This window comes from Delphinus delphis, chromosome 1 (assembly GCF_949987515.2).
Source record: "Delphinus delphis chromosome 1, mDelDel1.2, whole genome shotgun sequence".
Classification (NCBI taxonomy): Eukaryota; Metazoa; Chordata; class Mammalia; order Artiodactyla; family Delphinidae; genus Delphinus; species Delphinus delphis.
In genome coordinates, this window is record NC_082683.1 from 128,660,413 (window position 1) to 128,680,846 (window position 20,434).

The following is a 20,434-nucleotide window of genomic DNA, read 5'->3' on the forward strand; positions in this document are numbered from 1 at the left end:
GAAGCTGAATATGTACTTAGTTGCTAGAAGGAACTCACTGAAACTAAAAAAGATATTTAAGATAGAGAAAGGCTGCCTAACAAAACTAATTATAAACTGATAATAACACAAATATAATTGGCATCTATTTAACTTTCTATTGCCAGACACTGAGGTGAGTTTTGTGTGTGTGTGCATTCTTTTATTTTAATCCTTAAATTATACTATGCGGTAGAAATAATTATTATTTCTTTACAGATGAGAACACCTGGACCCAGAGAAGTTACGCAAAGTGCTCAAGCTCACACAAAGTGTAAGTAGCAGAGTGAGGATTTAAATTCAGGTCTATCTAAATCTAAACCCATCTCTGAACCACAGTACTCATTTGCCTCCCCTGTGATGATACAGCCTAGAAAATAACAGATGTTTTTAAAAACATCTTGAAAAGACAACTTAGTTGATGGACCTTACTTTGTTGAAAGGAAACAGATCCACTTACACTAACTCAAGGAAAAAAAATGGTTTGTTAAAATGATTTACAAGGCCCAGAACAGGAACTGAAATTATATCAGAAACTGAAGCATCTCTGGGCATTGACTGTTTTCAACTTTTTCTTTCCAACAAGTTTCATGGTCTCTCTCTCCCTCCCTCCCTCCCTCCCTCCTGTTCATGGCAGCACCTGCTTTTCCTTTTACATTAGCTCTATTCTTCCTGTCAACAGTTCCATGGCATCATTTAACTTCTCCACTGCTAAATGGTACTTTTTCCTTGTATGTTCTAGATCAAATTCCTACGAAAGGGCATTGGATTTGCCCAACTCATTTTATTGCACAAGGCTTGCTTCTGCTGGGAAGAGGGTACCCTGACTGACCAACATTAACATGTAGTCTGCTTACCAGATAGATGCCTCTTTCTTTCCCTTTGCCCTGAGATTACCCACCCTATACCATTCCACAACTCTTTTTACTTTACAAACAAGTTTCTACAAAAAGTAGTATAACATATTGTTTCAGGTTCCATTAACTCCTCATCTGGCGCTATTCTTCCCATTTGTTCTTCAGTCCTTGAAATCTGGATTCTTCTCCCATTACGCCATTGAAAATGACCTTGCTGATGACACCAGCAACTACTTACCGGTGGAGTCTAATGAGCAATTATCAATCTTCGTAGTATTTGACTTCTTGCAGCCTCTAACATCACTGACCACACCCTCATTCTCAGTCTTTTAGGCCTGCTTTTCTTCCAGTTGACCTCCTTTGTCTCTGGCTGTTACTCTATAGGATTCCTTTGCTATGCCTGTCTTCAACTGTTGGTGCTCACCGGGTCTCAGTCGTTTGCTCCCTCTCTAAACCCTCTCTATAGTTATTTTATCCACATCATTGACTTTATTCTAAAGGCTGTTGACTTTCAAATATTAATCCCATCTCATGTGACTCTTCCTGAGTTCCAGCTATATACTAGTAATGCCCACTGGGATATTCTACAGACATCTCAAATCATACATTTATAAAACTGAACTCATTATCTCATCCATCCCAAACTTTCTCTAGTTCCTCCTTCCATATCCCCTACCATGAAAGCATCACCATCTTCCTCACTTTGTCGAGCAAGGTCCTTCCTTCTTCTTTATCCCTCACCTTAAATTGATCGCGTTACTAGTTAAGACTCTGATTTCAATTAGGAGAAGAAAACTTAAGGTAGCTGAGTGGGGAAAAGTAAAAGGGAATTTGTCATAGAGCTGCAGTGATTCTTACAGAATCCAGGGGTAAGAACATAGCTGGGCCTTATGGGTCAAGAGCAGTTCAGTGGCGTTTCTTTCCATTTTTCATTTCTGCTTCTCTCTGTGTACCCCTTTCATTCTTCTGTCTCAGCCAGATTGGGTCTCTCTGCTTCTCAGTCCACTCTATAGGAGGAAGATGGGCTATCACATAGCTATCAAATTTTTATCTTCTCCAGTCAAGAGATCATGCCAGGGCAGTTAATTCCAGACAAGTCAACACTGGCTAAGAGAATGGGCTCACATGGTGAAAATGAGGCTGCTGAAACCCACCCCTGTGGTTAAAGAAGTCTGATAAGGAAACCATTATGACTTTGGCAGAAACCCCGGTGGTACCTACCACAATCACTACAGTCTGGTGAGTCTATGTCATAAATTTTTCTCTCAGTCTCATCACCAATGCCACTGTCCTTGTTCAGGTTCTCCTTCATCTCTTCCATGGACTAATTTACTCACATTAATTACCATATATACAGTCCTCTGATCATTTGTTTACATACATGTTTCTCAGCTAAATTCTAAACTGCTTGAGGACAGGCATTATATCTTTTCATTTAGTTTCCCCTCTGGTATAATTTCTGAGATATACTTGGCCTCAGGAAATATTTGTTCAATAAGTAAAAGAGGCATTTTGTATCTTAGGCCATTATTCATTTGAATCCCCTACCTAACCACCCTGACTTGGATTCCATGCCTGCCAATAACCTTCTGGTTATAATTTGAATTACCATACAATGCTTCCTTCAGGAAGAGAACGTGCTGACCAATAAACTTCTACCTTAGTTTAAATCTTACTCTCTTAAGAGTTTGGTTATGCAGTCCCTGAGAGATGTATAAACTCTAATAAGACTTTGTTAAAATACAGTTTCTAGACCTAAAAACCTGGATCCTGGACTTCAGACATGGTAATTTCACCACTCTGAAATAACCACTCTGAAAAGCCTTGTTGAGGAAGCAACTCACCACTTAAGGTGGCATCTGTCAAAGTCTGTGCCCAGAAACCACAGTTCATGTTTCCAAAAATATTCGTGTGAAGTAGTTAATAACAAATCAAGGTTCTAGAGATTTATAATGCCTTTGCAGAGGAAAAATGTGTGGATTCTAAAATCTCACATATTACTGAACTCTTTATTGCTCAATAGAAATATGTGGGAAAAAATTCCCATAGAGATATGGCTTCAAGTTCATGAGAGATCAGTTTTCCTGAACGTGTTTGCCACAAAGGATGATACGTAACATAAAAAACATGGTTCTAAGAGCCATTTTTTGAGAAGATACACATGGCTGTTTCTAATAAATATATTTAATAAAGGCCAAAGGCACAAGCTTACCTTAAAATTTGGTGAAAGCATTACTATAGTAAAGCAAGCTAATGTGCTCTAGAATACTGCTTCCTAGGAAAACAAGGATAATGAAATGACTTTCATGATGCTGATGGTGGTATGTGGTAGCCAGTTTTTTAAAAAATTTTTTATTGAAGTATAGTTGATGTACAATATTAAATAAGTTATAGGTATATAGCACAGTGATTCACAATTTTTAAAAGTTATGCTCCACGTATAGTTATTATAAAATATTGGCTATGTTCCCTGAGCTATACAATACATCCTTGTAGATTATTTTATAGATAATAGTTTGTACCTCTTAATCCCCTACCCCTAGATTCTTAGGAAGCTAAGGGGACACACCTGAGGAGGTATGGTGGCATCAGACCCTCTAATTGCTTAATAACAAGACACATCAGCAAGCACTTACTCAACAAGCAATCTGTGTTCGTTGATTATGTGCCAGGCTAGCAATAGAGCTGGGGACACAGCAGTCACAGCCCTTGCTCTCCAGTTAGCATGGTAATCATGGAGGTAATCGCCCACGACTGCCATCTGGGCACCAAGCATCCCTCGGGGCATGGGAGCTACACAAGCCACATAAACCAGGTTCTTTGCATATTGTGGACCAAGCGGAGATGACCAGTCACATGTCATTTTGCTTCTCTTTCTTACTGTGGTAGCCAGTTTTATGGAGCACTTGTTATATACATAAATACTTACAATTTTCCATGCATTGTTTTACTTAGAGTTTTTAAAAACCTAGAGGAATGGACATTAGACTATTTTGAGAGGTTGTTTGCAGCATATGTATCTCATATCTTGCTGGTCATTCTAACCAAGAACCAGCATCCCATCTTTTTTGTTCATTCATTTCAATATTTGTTGCGTTCTTTCAATTCCAAGCACTATTTTAGGTGCTGGTGATACAGCATTGAATAAATAAAGTGCTTTTATCTTGGGGCTTACCTTTTCTTGGGGAGGAAAGAGAATAAGATAGATGTTAAATTAACAGGTCAACTTGAGAAGTGGCAGTTTAAAAACTTAGGAATAAATCCAACTCTTTAATAAAAATGAAATCAATGGCAGCCACCATTTTAGTATCACTATGTATCAGAAACCTTTCATATATTAATTGGTATTTTAAACTTATTTTATTTTATTCCTGGATTCAACAAATATTAAGCTCCAACTATGCATCAGACATTGGATAAACAAAACAAACAAGAAACTGAGTCTCAGAGAGGGCAAGTAATTTGTCCAAGACCCAAATAAGTGATAACAGCAAAACTGGGATTTTGAAAAAGTATGTCTGACTTCAAAAGTAGAAGCAGAGTAACTAGTTATGAAGCTACTGAAATAATCTTGGTCCACAAACAAGAGCCATAGCAGAAAAGAGGTCAGATTCTCTTTGAAAGTAAAGACAATATGATTTCCTTAAATGGGTGAAAAACAGAAGTCAAGAATGACTCTATGGCTCAAAGGTTTTTGGCTCATGCAATATGATTGAAATGAGGAGGGCTTCAAGAAAAGCTGGTTTGAGGAAACATTAAAAGATTCACTTTGGGAAAGTTGAATTTAAGATGTCCATTGTACCTCCAATGTGAAATTATTGACTAGACAAGTGAATTTACAAGTCTGAAATAAAGGAGAACAACTTGGGCTAGAGATAAAAATTTGAGAGTTGACAGCATACAGGTAAATAATGTAATATTGATTGTGGCAAGGCTAATATGCCATAGACTGCCAGCACTCAAGTGGCAAAGTTGTCACTAGGTTATGAAAAGTGAAGAGCATGACTGTTTTTCAGACTCAAATAGAAGATAGAAGGCCATTTGCTTTTGTGATGAGAGATGGATTATGGTAAGTCTCATGGACAACACTAACTTTGGTTTTTTGTTCTGCTTTTTAAATTTTTATTTGTTTAGAAGCTTTGATTGTCTTTACTTGGAGAAATATTCAGCTGAGATTCAAAGTTGTATGCCGTGAAGCAGTGGTTCTTAAACTGTAGTGTACATAAGAATCACCTATGGGTCAGAGCTCATTAAAAATTTGATTCCTAGGCCTCACTCCTAGAAACATTTATTCATTGGAATATGAGTGGGGCCTGGGGATCTTTTTTTTTTTTCCAAGCGTACTGGGTGAATCTGATATAGAGTCCATAGGCCTCAGTTTGAAAAACTCCACTATTGATCACTGAACAAATTGTTTTGTCTTAGTAGTGTAAAGACAGTTGCTTCTTGGTGCATCTGCCCAGCAAGGCTTAAACCAAATAGGATTTTGTCCTGTTCGAGAAATGCAAGACAAGGTAGTTTATTGACTATTTACCCTTTTGCAAGTTAATTTACAAGGTTCTTTTCTTTTCCATAATTACTTTAACAATGTTCCTGAGAACAGGGTGCTTTTTTTTTTTTTTAACTTTTATTGGAGTATAGTTGCTTTACAGTGTTGTGTTGGTTTCTGTGGTACAGCAAAGTGAATCAGTTATATGTATACATATATCTGCTCTTTTTTAGATTTCCTTCCCATTTAGGTCACCAAAGATCACTGAGTACGGTTCCCTGTGCTAAACAATAGGTTCTCATTAGTTATCTATTTTATACATAGTAGTGTATATATGTCAATCCTCATCTCCCAATTCGTCCCACATCTCCCTGCTGCCCTTGGTAACCATTAGTTTGGAGAACAGGTTTTGATGGGGAAGAAGGACAGTACTTGAGAACTGTAGGTGATGGGATGGGAGACAGTAAAAAAAGGAGCTTGAAGGCTGCCCATTGGATTCTGTCATGCAGAGTACACATGATAACGTTAAATTCACACCAACACTCATATCTGTGATTCATTTGTTTGTTCATTCAACAGACAATAAGAACCAAGGTCCAGGCACTGTCAGACCCTAGTCTCTGGCCACCAGATTCCTCTCAGAGACTAGCCCATTAGATAAGAGGTTCAACCTGAAAGCAGGTAGGGAAGATGAAGAGGCTCTCTTCATCTTCCATTCTAAGAAACTTAAATTCACCAGTACAGCTCAGTCCAACTCAGACTCTGTATTGAGGCCCTGTGCGAAAAATATCTCTGCTCCACCCTCCCCCCACCCTGCCCCACATGATGTCCCTGGACAACACCAAAGCTGGGTGGAAACAATCACCCTGAAGGCTGAAAACAGAGATTCCCACCCTGATTATGCAATTGAAGCAATGAGAAAGTTGGTTTAATCTAATGGGCCCTAAAAAATGAATTTTCATTTTTCTATTGCCCAACGCTTTCTGAGTTCTTTGAGCAGGTCACATAAACCCTGTAGTCTACTTTCCCAAGCAATATAATGAGATTCACCAATACTGCTATGTGTCTTGGAGCGACAGCTCAACCAAATTGTGTGGAACTCCTTAAAGCTGTTAACTGCTGATAGAAATCAGTAGATGATTAAAATAAAATGAATGGAAGAGTCTGCATTTTGCTATCTAGAGCATTCATTGTGGATATGTAGACAGAGTCTGCTTAGAGCCCAGCACTGTGTGTTTAAAAAAAAAAATTGAACTAGTTCCTTCATGCTACTTTAATTTTTCTTGACTATCAAGAAATTGAAAAAAATGTTTTATATTCATTTCTAACAATTTTCTTAAGTCTAACTTTTCAGAACAGTGAACCCTCCTACACTGTTGGTGGGAATGTAAATTGGTGCAGCCACTATGGAGAACAGTATGGAGGTTCCTCAAAAAAACTAAAAATAGAACTACCATATGATCCAGCAATCCCTCTCCTGGGTATATATCCAAAGAAACAAAAACACTAATTGAAAACATACATGCACCCCAGTGTTCATAGCATTATTTACAATAGCCAGGATATGGAAGCGACTCAAGTGTCCATCAACAGATAAGTGGATAAAGATGTAATTTAGATATACAATGGAATATTACTGACATAAAAAAGGATGAAATAATGCCATTTGAAACAATGTAGATAGACCATTATGCTTAGTGAAATGTCAGAGAAAGCCAAATACTGTATGTTGTCACTCACATGTAAAATCTAAAAAATAAAGCAAACATATAACAAAACAGAAACAGACTCACAGATACAGAGAACAAACTATTGGTTACCAGTGGGGAGAGGGAAGGGAGAGGAGCAAGATAGGGGTAGGGGATTAAGAGGTACAAACTACTATGTATAAAATAAATAAGCTACAAGGTACAAACTACTATGTATAAAATAAGCTACAAGGATATATTGTACAGCACAGGGAATATAACCAATATTTTATAATAACTTTAAATGGAGTATAATATATAAAAATTTTGAATCACTATGTTGTATACCTAAAACTAATATAACATTGTACATCAACTATACCTCAATTTAAAAACTTCTAAAAATAAATTTAAAAAGCAGTGTTTCATATGGGCCAGAATTTCTTTGATGCACCCTCATATTCTCTGGATCAAAAACTCTAGTCTGATAACCCACAGATAAATCAGCTACAGATGACTTACCAACATATACTTTATTATAGGTTTAAAATGTAAACAACTGTTTGAAGAAACAAGGAAACAGTATACATTGAAAGCGAAACCTGAAATTACAACACTAGGGAAATTTAAAGGTCATCTGTCGGTAGCTGTCTTTCTGGTTGCAACTGCAGAGACCTCTGCTTACCCTGAGAAATCACTGATGTGTGGGGCTTTTGCTAGGAGTATGACAATTTCACTTTCTCCCTTGTCTGCCTTGATTGTCCCAGGAATGACGCAGAAGCCAAGAGGAGTTATTAAGAAGGAGAGTTTTACAAGCAGTGGTGTACTGGTGAATGGGTGTTCCAAAAAGAAAAGCCCTGATTTGTAGCATTTGCCAGTTCCCATGGTATAAATAGTCCCACCATGGCCAATTTCAAGGATGACTGTATTTAACAACCAGATTGTATAATTTGTGAAAATTTAACCATCACTTCTTATGAACTAGTACTGGTCCACTCCAGCACACTACTGCTTATAACTCAACAACAATCAATATCACCAAGTTTCCATAAATATAAGTTATATAACTTTAATCTCCTGAGAAAATATACATATGCAAGAGGAATCAGGCATCCAAGCCTTTGGCCCTAAGCTACTCAGCAGACATCTTTTAAAAAAAAATTACTAAGAAGCACCGTGGCCTCAGGCTTAGTCTGCTCCCAGGCAGTTTTTCTTGCTCACAATACAAATATTTTTAAATTAGCTTTATACGGTGATACTATTAATTAACAATGTAGCCTTTTACAAATATCCATAAATATTTTAACTTGGGTTATCACGTAATCACATTACATACCTTTCAACAAGAACCCGTAAGCAGCTAGTTAATTTTGCAGAGTCCAAAACTTTAGCAGACTGTCATTGAATTGAGTGCTATTCATTCTTTTTGGAAGTTAACACATTTGACCAAGACAGGCTCTTTAAAGTGAGGAAGGGGATTTGGTTGAAGTCAGTCCTGAACAACACGCTGTGCTCCCTGCTCCAGGCAAGGAAAGGAAAAGTTTGCTGAGAAAGGAAAGAATTGGTGTAGCTTCCCTCTAACTATGCTTGGGCTAAAAGGGAATATACCGCCTGAAAAATCAAATCTCCTAAACTTTATAGACTTCTAATATGATAGCAGAAATACCAACCCTAGAGCTAGAACAGTGTGATACAGTGGGAAGCCCAGGGCCCCTTGTTAATCACTAGTTCTGTGGGTTGAAACAAGTTACCTATGCTCCATCTGCCTCCAAATTCTCATTGTTAAAACTGTGCCAAAAATACCTGCTCCATTAACTTCATAGAATTGTCATGTGATATATGAAAGCACTTTGCAAACTGTGCAGAGCTAGCTAAAAATATGAAATCATTACATGACAAAATACAGTAATGGTAATATCAATTTCTGGGGTAAATCTTATGATTAGTAATGATTACTCTTTCTTTACTACTGACAATGTTTAGACACATACACAAGTTCTCTTGAAGCCCTATGTGAAGGTTCAGAATGACCCTTTTGACCAGCTAGTTTTATAAAGCACCCTGCGTCCTGAGTATGATAAAATCAAGGAAAGTTCCCGAATAAAGTGCGTTTCATTCCAATGCCACCCGTGCCTCGGTCCCAACAGTTCTCAAGAGTGTTCTCTATCCTCTAATGCCATCAAATCTAAAGTGGTGTATTGCTGGCCTGTGGCCACCCTCCAAGTCTGACTACTTTTTATTAGGAGGGTCTCAGAAGATGGGAATATGGGAAGAATGAAGTCAAGAAATCCACAGCCCAAGAGTATGAGAACAAGGCCAGGCTACTGCCCTAGATCTTTTTTCATACCAGATAAGGCTCCCATGGGAATAAGAGTTCATTTTTTTCCACCCAGGGAGTCAAGGATTAGACAAAGACACTTTGAGAAGATTCTGTCCTCTAGCCACCCGTATTCATTTTATCATGAACTAGTAAAGTGCCTTTGCTGACCTAACGTCAAGGGTACCAAATGTCTTTGGTCCTCCCTCTGAGTCTTATTCAGACAGGCATGAGAAATGAAAATCCACATGCAGAGGAGTTCTGTTTGTGTTGATCTGTATGCCCAGATGAACTGTAGGCATTGAGACTCTTCCTCCTCCATCCTACCCACTGGCATCTCTGCATGTGCTGAAGAGGACAGAGGAGACCAAATCGAGTCTCTAGGAGATGAACTGGGGATTTGCTAGCAAATAGATCCCCCAGTATGTGTTATTTTTTAGAACCTGATGTTCAGCGTTGAATATCAAGTCTATTACATCTCCAGCATGGAATTCATAAGCCCCTCCTACGTTCTGGATTGTAGAGTTGTTCGTTAGAGCTTGTATGGGGTCTTCATTCTTACGTAGCAGCGCCTCAAAAGGAGCTCGCCCCTTGTAGGCTGTATTGGGAGCCACTTGGCCGTAAATTAAATACAAACCATTCTGAAGTATTTTCAGCCTCCAGTCAGCTGTCTTAGTCACACAAGAAGGCTCAGGAGAGGGCATTTGCCATTTTGAAGGTAATGGTCCTATAAGACATTTACAAGAAAGGCGGGGGAGAGAAAGCAAAAAAAAAAAAAAAGGAAAGCATAGTTATTTAATTATTTCATCTTCTTCCTGATTATAGTTCTTTCCTACTTACAGGATGTTTCTTTACCCGGTCTATACTAGTTCTCTCCAACCACAATTTTAGTATTTTAAGTATCTACCTACTCCTTGTTTTAGAGAAACTGCAGCTCCTAAGTGCATCTCTTGCTTGGGGAGTTCTAAGGAAATACATTTAGAATAGGGACACGGGTTAAGTTTTAGGGTGGCACTTCATCTCTTGTCGATCGATATTTGTGAAAGGGAAGAAAGGAGGAAGGAAGAGAGGAATCACCTGCCAGGATGGTGATGACCAAAGTTGGCAGTGCAGGATGCATATTTGCCTTTCTTTGTGTAAATACTATTTACTATGTATCACTTTATCAATGAGATTTTTCTCATCAATCTGTATAAAATATAGCGCTCTCCCGTCACTCTCTCCCTTTACCTTGTTTTAGTTTTCTTCATAGAAGGTGTCACCATCTAGCCTATTATACATTGTTCATTTGCTTATTGTCTATCTTATACCCACTTGAATATAATGTCTTTGAGAACAAGTACTTCTCTATTTTGTCCATTGCTATATCTTCAGCACCAAAAAGAATTCCTGGTAGTACCCAGTATGTGCTCAATAAATATATCTTGATTGAATGATACAACCGTGTTCCTGAATTAGGTGCACTGTGTCTAAATTATGGCACTTTATGGGTATATATCATTCAAGATACACTTGGGATATCTTTATCCAAACCCTCCCAAAATAGCTACTGGTAAATTAATGAGTTTATAAATGGAAATTATTTGACTGTTTAAATATAAGTATCCCTGGTTTATTGCTGTCAAAGGGGATGGGGAAAGGGTCAAGACTTGTTTATTTTCATAGGAATATATGGAATTTACATATTTTCCTAATGTTAATTGTTTTACACAGAGGTGTGATTTCAGAATCCCAGGATGTGCTTTTACCTCCCAAAACACTTAATCTGGCCTGTTCTCTAATTCTCCATAATTTTTGTTATGGAGGCAAAGCCTTTGTCACATAATTAGAAACCTTGATAAAAAAAAAAAGTACCCTGGAAGAGAAAACATATTGACAAATTCTTATTTGTATATAAATGTCAGATATAAGGCTCTGAGGGTAGATTCTGAAGGAGAATGAAGGAAAGATCATTAAAGGAAGAAGCAAAGTCTCCCTGTATCTCCAATGAGCCCAGAGCCCAGTAAATTTCTTCCTGCTTGACCATGTAATTGAGCATAGGCAAGTCACCAGGAAGGAGTGTCACTGGTTCTCATATTTAATTCTGTGATGGGGGACACTTAAAGACCATCTGAGCATCACTTGAGGTTCTCAACTTTTACCACATCAAAAGAAAATTTCAACATATCATGAGGAGTTTCACTCCATTCACTAGAAAAACAAAAACAAATCACAAAGGCAGAGATAAGTAAAAAGAGACTCCCTAATTTCCACAAAGCAAGGAAGCCTGGCTGTTTGCACTGTATAGGAAAACAGGAGTTGAAGTTAACTCTAGAAATATTCTTCTGTCAGCTGAAAATGGGTGTTTGTTTGACCTTAAACCAGTAAACAACCCAAAATATATTCATTTCAATTTTGTATGTATTCTAAAAAATGCCCTAAGGCTCAGGACGACTGTAAACTTTAGCGTGTCTTCTAAGCAAGTACCAGGTCACTATAAAGGAAAGTGACTCAGGAGCTAAGAGGAGAAGAGAAACGAGCAGAGAAGTGACCATTCCCCTAACTCTCATTTCTCATCTATATACTTAGAAACAAAAATCGCACCCTATACTCACTCTACTGGACGCTAGCAGTATGTGAAATATGAGAATGACTTTGAGTCTGTCACAGGGAAAGGTTGTAGAAATCTGAAACTTGTGCTTATTAAAACACAGAATTAAAAGTAGATTCCTGGATCTCAGATTCCCAGGCCTATGGGAGTGCTATGCATTCCTGCCCAGAGATGTGACCTTGAATGTAGTCTTCATCAGGGCATGGGCTTGTCCATCTGGTTTACCTCTGAAGCCTCAGCTCCTAGACAACTGCTTGGCACAAGATAAGCAGTTATAAGTAGGAGCTGAGGGATGACTAAAATAGAATGCATGCTTTCTTAACTCTGGAGCTTGCCTTTTGCATCAAATGCTAAGGAAAGTAAAAAAGGAGGTATATGAGACATGTTACTCACCAAACTTCGCTATACAGGGCCCACTGGCAGTCTGTAGGGGAAGAAGAAGAATTGATCAGGATGATGACAGTGTCACAACTTTCTTGATTGATTTATTTAGAGCCTCTGATTCCTGAAGCCGACTTCTTTTCCCTAACCACATAAAGAAATCCCTCCCTCCCCCTTGTTTTGGATCTCTCAGCTTTCCTTTACAGATGGCGGGCGCCTTCCTTTACCTTTCATTACCCGGCTACCTTTTGGGTCTTCTAGGAAAAAGTTAAGAACTCCTTTTATCCACCTAATCTCTACCCACAGTGCAACTATTTGATCTTGGACTCTCCTCCTCTTGGGCTATAGAAATTTTCTATAAATAATAGTCTCTGCATCCCAGTGACTTCACAAGATGGTCCACTGGCATGTGAGAAAATAATAGAATTTCTATTTTAAATAACAAGTTAAGCTATAGAAATATTTACATTTCAGATTGATAATGTCTCCACTATTTAATATTCAGACAATCATGCATCATATACAGTGACTGAAATACCCTGAGGAGATCTCAGTTTCAAACTATTGCAACATACCACAGTTTACATGCTACAGGAATCCACCAGTGTGGTTGATTTTATAAATACAGATATTTAAACACTAAAGGCTTTAAGATACTTAGTAGTAAGGTAAGGTATACCCACACATATTGTACCATGTAAAGTTCATTTGTTTCCTTGTGGCAAAGTGCTTAAGAGACTTTTCAGGCTTAAACATGATTATCATGTTATGAAATCCTTTTATAGGATTTCTCTGGCTGCTATGCTAGGAATAAATTAAAGGGTGACAAGAGCAAAAGCAGTGAGACAAGCTAAGAGATCAGTGTAATCATCTATGCAAGAAAGCATGGTGCCTCTGACCAAGGTGCTAGCCGTGGAGATGGTGATGAGTGACTGGAAATTGAGCCAACAGGAGTTCCTGACATGGATATGGATAAGAAAATGAGAAGAGACAAAGATGACACCAAGATTTGGGGCACGAGCAATTAGAAAGATAAAACTGTTAATCACTGAAATGAGCAAGATTTAAGAGGAGTAAATTGGGGGGAAAAGAGTCATGAGTTCATTTTTAAACATGTCAAGTTTGTGATGCTTATTAGATATACAGGTAGGAGTGTCAAGAAGGTAGTTATATCTGTAAGGATGGAATTTAAGGAGTTCTGATAATAAGAGTCTTCAGCTTCTGTGTGGTGCTTAAAGATATGAGACTGTATAAGAGCATCAAGTCAGTGGGTAAAGACAGACAGGAGTACTGGGGCACTGCAATGTTTAGAGGTCAGGAAATAAGAAAGAACCCGCAAAGGAGCCTACGAAGGAAAGGCCACCTTGGTAAGGATTTTAATTATAGACCGTGGAATTTAAGTTGTCTAAGGAAGGAAGAAAAATCATGAATGGAGTGATGGGACAGCATATTTTTTAATTTTATATTTTTTATATAGCAGGTTCTTATTAGTTATCTATTTTATACATATTAGTGCATATATGTCAATCCTAATCTCCCAGTTCATCCCACCACCCTGCCCCCAACTTGGGACAATATTATTTTAATTAAAAAAAAAGAACTTTGCACTATTGAACAATGAATTTAAAATTTAGTGTCATAACACGGTAAGCACACTCAAAAATGCATTCTTCCATTTTGATCTATATTTCTTCATGAGGTAATTTTTCAGTTACGATGGTCAAAACGGCAACCATAAGGTAAATTAACCTAGACTATAACTTTTAAATTATTATATTAAAAAGTGTTAAACTAAGATTAAGAAAATAAACACATTTATCAAATTACTTTACTAAAATATTTCAATTATTTTAGAAATCTTTATATTATATATTTGCATATTAGATAAATATAACATTTTGGTAAAAGCAAAATAGTTTTGCACTGTGGATAAACAACATTAAGCATATTATTTGGTTCATCCTTATAAATTTCTATTGTGTATCTTTTAATATACAGAGTATTAGAACTTGTATAAATAAAACTTACAATAAATTAGCATATATATTGGGATTGTACTCAAGAACATTTTGTTGATAGAGAGGTGCAATAGAAAAGGTTGGGAAGTCACTGTTCTAGGAGATAAATCACTGGATTCCTACAATTTCCTTTGCTCTTGCAATTATTTCATCCTTACTTTGGGATTTCTTAGAAGAGATGTTAAAATTCAATTTAGTTTAACCCATAATAGGCATGTGATAGGGACTCAACTTCAATTCTCTCACTTATAAAATGGGGGAAATAGCAGCACCTAGCCTATTGAGGTTGTTTATGGGTTTAAATGAGGTAATTCTTTTTTTTTTTTTTGTGGTACGCAGCCCTCTCAACTGTTGCGGCCTCTCCTGTTGCGGAGCACAGGTTCTGGACGCGCAGGCTCAGCGGCCATGGCTCACGGGCCCAGCCGCTCAGCGTCATGTGGGATCTTCCCGGACCAGGGCATGAACCCGTGTCCCCTGCATCGGGCAGGCGGACTCTCAACCACTGCGCCACCAGGGAAGCCCTAAATGAGGTAATTCTTATAAAGGATTTTGCCCAGATATTCTGTCTTGTCCTGCTTATTATTAGTGTTTTGATAATGATGCTGATTATAATGAAGAATTAAAACTTTAAGCACCTGCATTCCCAACATTATACTAGCACGGTAAGCAAGAGAAACTAATGTCATCTGTGGTCCTCGCCTCTTAAAAAGTTTATCATCTTTCTAGAAAGACATGATTAAACACATGAAGGGATTAGATAACAATCTAAATATAAAAGAGTTCCAAAATCTGTGCCACAGGTAACATCTATGTTGTCTACTCTCATGTATAAAGAGTGTGAGGAGAAGCCTAATGCCACAGACAAATTAATTACCAGAGGCAGAAATCCTGGACACTGCAGAAATCCTGTAGGCTGCTTTCATGTCTATTTAGAACTACAGAAACCACCACTGTGCTATTCTGTCATTATTGCCACAAATGAAAATCTGTCTAATCACAAAAATCCTCTGTTTGGTAGTGAGGCATAGTCCTGGGTTGAGGAAGTGGAATAGATAAGCAAGGAATACCCATTTTGTTAAAAGTCTTTTTTAACTTTATCTTCATTGTAAAGTCATTAATAATAATGGTGTAAATATGAATCGCTACCATCCACTGAGAGCCTACCATGGGTCAGGCACTGTACTATCTCATTCATTCTTACCACAACTCTGTGAAATAACCAACACACACATTTTCAGATGAGGAAATGAGGAGAAGGATTATGTAACTAGCCCAAGGTCATGCAGCTGATGAGAGGCCAGGCTAAGATCCAAACAGAGCCTGACTCAAAAGTCTCACTCCTGCCGCTCTGTGGAGCAGTTTGTATTTCTAATTTTGGTGACGTTTGAAAGGAGTGGGTATCCACTTATAAAGAAGCATATGGGACTTTCTGTTTAGTTTAGTTAATTTATTTTTGCTTAGAAGGAGCAGTTGCTCTTGTAACCCCATTGTGATTTAAGCCCAGATTTACATACTTGGGGTAATAAATAATAATTATTTCTCCAAACCAACTCTAATCAGATCATCATTTGGAAATAGAATCTACTCTGCTTTTAAGTACAAGCACAACTTTCCCTTTGGAAAGTAGCCTTCATTTCATTGAAGCAGGGGACTCTCCTGACATTTGGTTTCTTAGAGACAATTTCTGTGAGGTTATTTTTATCTAGGGATGGACCAACTCCTTGGGCTCATAACCGATTCTTTCAGTGAAACGTCTTCTGAATGAAGAGGGGGAAAAAAGAAAAAAAGAATTCTCCCAAGGAAATTTCTGTTGATTGATTTCGAAGGAGCCAACCTTCCTGTCTAACACTTTTTGGATTAGTGCCTAGAGAGGCTGGAAAGTGGGATTTTGTATATAAAAACCAGAGTGGAGACTAAAATAATGTAAATTCCAAGGTCGTGGAGCATTATGAGGAGGTGGAAGTGGCCACCTCATAATGACCCACCAGCCATTCAGTCCTCTTTTCCAAAAATACTAATCTGTGGCCAATAGGGAAAAATAAGTGCAGGCAAGTGAAAAGTGGAATACAGGAGCTAATATCATTCCACTGTCAGTCAAGCATTGGCTTTTCCCATGGGAACTAAGCCTCCCTGGCATCCTGTCAGGATAATATCCTGAAAACCTTTCAAACGTCCCCAAATTTGGTACAAACTCTGGGCTATTCCTTTAGAGGCAGAACCTTTCATGGAGAAGCTGCAATATTGTCTAGGAGAGAGAATCTGGAATCAGAGTTCAAACACAGGGGATTGATCAAATTCAGTTCTGGCAAGAAGTATCCTAGTATGAGCCCTCCTCCTTCCCTTTGCAAGAGCAGTTGTGTGCCTTTGAGAAAGGCACTTTCCTTCTCTCCCAGGCACTGGTTCCCCAGTCACACACAGGAAATGACACCTAGAACATATCCTGTGTGCTTCACAGTCATCTGGCTAATAGGATGTGATGTTTGGAGAAAGAAAAGGCACTTCCAGATTTAAGCTGTTGCTATTCTCACCCTTCCCCTTCTTCAGAAATCGAAACACTCAGAATTCCTGACAAGTTTTTTTTCTGCTCAAAGCTTAACTGTTCCAGAAAGTTCAGAGTTCTGCTTGATACATTCCTGAGACAGTGCGGATGTGATTACAAATTCCTCTGTTGTACTCACTTGTGTACAAATTAATGGGCTACTTGTGTAAAAACTTGCCCAAAGCTATACTTGCCCTAAGTTAACCTCAGCAACTATAATGTACTGCTTCCTCCTGTATCTCTTCTCAAGTGCTTTCAAATATCTGAAGTAGTAAAACCATATCTTTGAAATTTTAACTGACCAATCCCCCTTAGAAAAATGTTTCTACAGTCACTGATTTCATATCACAGCCCCTTCTGAGATGGGCATGTACTACCTTATTCTCTGCAAGGCTCAGAATCTTTAGATGTACCCAGGAATTGGCTAAATCCTAAATTAAATAAAGCATTTCTTATTTTCTTTTTGGTCAATGCTATGTAGTCAACAGTCACATTTCTACTAAGAACCTCATGTACCTACCTCCCTTCCCTTCCCTAGACCCACAACTTGGACTGGAGCTCAGTGGGAAATTCCTGATAAGCATCAGGGCCTTCCCAAATAAAGTATTTCCTCTTTCCTCCATGAAGCCTTCCCTGATCAACCTAGCCCAAAGTCATTGACCCCCTCTTGACCTCCTAAAGCATTTATGTTCTATACTGTCCTTAGCTAAGTTATTAATCACTGTATTTTATAGCTAGAAGGGACATTGTAATGAACAAATCCATTTGCCTACCACCATTTTTCAGATGAAGAAACTGAGAACCAGAAAGATTAGATACCTTTCAGATGCATACAGCTAGTTATTGAGAGACATAGAATCTGTATCTTCTTACTCCTAGTCCAGTGCCATTTCCCTCCTCAAAGATATGCTAACCATCTGTAACTTACCTTATTGTCTTTTATTATCTTTTTGTGTCTTTTTCCTCAGTAAGAGTGTAGCTTGCACCCCATTCCTTGAGGGCAAACATCGTGTTTTACATCTTCTTATTCCACCAAGAGCAGAGTTCCAGAAAACACTCCACAGGCATCTGTCAACTGACTGATTTAACTGATCCCATCTAACTTAGTTCTGCAGCTAACATTTAGTATTTTCTACTACCTTTCATCTTAAACACTTAGATAAGCCTCAAAAGCCATATTGCCGTGACAAAATTGGAATTATATTTACATTATCTGTACCCACATGACTCTTTCTTCCAACTAGCTCTAACAGTACTGAGTGACAATGATAATAACTAGAATTATAAAAGAAAAAAGGAGTATAATAAATAGCAACCTTAGGTACTGTTGTCTCCTTACCTTGAGTGGAAGAAAAGTAAAGATTAGTGTACTGAAGGAGCAAAGTAATAGCAAAATAACTATTGTTGAGTAGAGTAGCCATTTCTTCCAGGATGGTCTCTGTGCTCCTTGAGGACTTGAATGGCCTAAAGGCATAATCTCCACGTGGCTCAAACTCATTCTTTGCAGGAATGAGAGCTGTGGAAAACAAACATTCACAAGTGATGAGCACAGTCAGTTTTGTAGTATTATGGTAATTAGTAGTGGGTGTAAGAGGCGGGGTTTTCCTTCTGATTCTGTGTGTTGGAAAATGATACTCATAGGCTTAAGTGCTGAATCTCATTTGGCACCAGGCCAAATGCACTGAAAGGAACAGAGGGCTAAAAGCCAACACAAACACAGAGGACAAAATACAAAACAAAACAAACAAGAGAAGTTAAGAGGGGGGAGAAAAAATTATTTCCCGACGCAAGAGGAACTATGGAACTGTGCAGTATTACAAATTATTCCAGATAAGAAAATCACTGTTTGTAAGAAAAAATAAAGTTCAAGATTAAGCCCTATCATACTCCAAATATCATATATGTGTGAGGCAGTAGATCAGGGAGCTAGGGAGACTGGAATGCATGGTTTGGAAAAAACAGTTCCATCAATTTCTAGTGTATAAAATGTGTTCATTCTGAGTGTGTTTCATGTTTGGTAATTGCAATCATTGTTGCTTTTGTTGTGGTCATCCATTTACAGTGCTTGGTGTCAGTTTATTTATCTCTTGTAAAAATAAAATACAGTGTGTGTGAAAAAAAAAAGTGTGTTCGTTCTGAGATGGTCTCTAGAAAACACCAAGTGTATTACTAGAATTTAATTTTTAAAATATGTCAATACGAGAAGCTTAATTCTTTTATGTCTCACCATTTAAAAACTCTGAAAATTCAATGCTGGCATCAAATAGAAATTAAGTTATCATACAAAAGGACATATTCTTGCACCCTGTCCTCCAGTCTGAGCTTACATTCTATTCCAAAAACCTTGAGTTTTCTTCCTGGCACCAAAAATACCAATTTACTACAAAATTGAGGAAGTTCCCTGGTTCTCTGTACCTCAGTCTTTCCATTTGTTAAATGGAATGCCTACCTTTTCTTTTTACCCAGTGCCAGAATCATGTTCTAGAAAGAACACGGACTTTTAAATCAGACAGACCTGAGAGGGGGGGCCTGGTGTTGCCCAGCCCTTATCTGCTCAGTGGCCTGCATGTTACTTGACTCCTTTGTTTCCTTCCTTGTAAATGGAGAAAATTTCCACTTCATAAGGCTTTTTCGAGAATGAAATAGATGTGAACGTTTGGCTCATAAGAAGTGTTCCATAAGTGTTTCTCTCTTCTCCACCCTTCTGAGAGATGTTAAGACTGAATCAATTATGAAATTCTAGAAAAGAATGATTTTTTTAACATTTGCCACAGGGTATAACTCAACTGAAGTTCATTTAAATAAAAGGAGGTAAAATGAAAGTATTTTGAAGAAAAAATTTCTCATCTAAGAGAGAATCAAAGATGTTTTAAATTAGGGAAAAAGCCTAGAGATTGAACATCCTCATTTCTGAAAGAGGACGCTAAGGATAATAGAAGTTGAGAGGTGTATCACACCACTAATGGCTGGGTAACAGTGGAGTGGGGACCTGAGCCCAGGGATACTGTCTTTTAACCCAATCATCTTTTTTTTTTTTTTTAAGTACCACACTAATTGTAGCAATATTTCTCACTGAGTTGTCAGATTTAACATGGCTCTATTTTATCTTGATCAATAAAGTATCTCTGAAGAAAAGTCACTGAGTCACACGGGAATAATTTTTTAATACAACCATGTTTTGTGGCTCTCTCCTAGATGCTGTGATGCAGAGGTTAACAGCAAAATGACTCCAGAAGAGTGATGCATTCTACCTACAACTCTTCCCTTGTATCATGTCTGAAATGCATACGCACCAGGACAGAATTTAAAACTGATTACTGAAAAGTCAAACTATTTCCTCTGTGTTTCTCATTTGTTCCTTCTCCTAATTCCTCTCCAAATTTTAGATGCAAGTGCCTCTGCTTGCTCAATTCAGTAAATATTTATTTAAATAAGGAACTGTTCCAAATAAAGTCCAGTTCCTTCTTCTGCCCTTAACTAAGATTAGGCTCTGGAATAGCCTGTTTAATTAGTTTAACCTTCTGAACATATCTTTAA

General features: G+C 37.9%; 1 protein-coding gene and 1 long non-coding RNA gene across 2 annotated transcripts in view; one reads left to right on the plus strand and one right to left on the minus strand.

Annotated features, from left to right (window-relative positions):
- Window positions 1–20,180, plus strand: part of LOC132423631 (uncharacterized) — a 149,419-nt gene extending 129,239 nt beyond the window's left edge. The window contains exons 3-5 of the long non-coding RNA XR_009519021.1: window positions 238–292; window positions 14,698–14,888; window positions 20,093–20,180. This is a non-coding gene — a long non-coding RNA (uncharacterized lncRNA). The remainder of the gene's footprint in view (window positions 1–237; window positions 293–14,697; window positions 14,889–20,092) is intronic.
- Window positions 9,750–18,395, minus strand: TNFSF18 (TNF superfamily member 18). Its single transcript, XM_060009582.2, has 3 exons — window positions 18,237–18,395; window positions 12,353–12,383; window positions 9,750–10,096 (listed from the first exon to the last, which is right to left on the minus strand). Exons 1-3 carry the CDS (start codon window positions 18,393–18,395, stop codon window positions 9,750–9,752), a joined length of 537 nt encoding a protein of 178 aa, XP_059865565.1.
- Window positions 20,181–20,434: the final 254 nt, after the last annotated feature.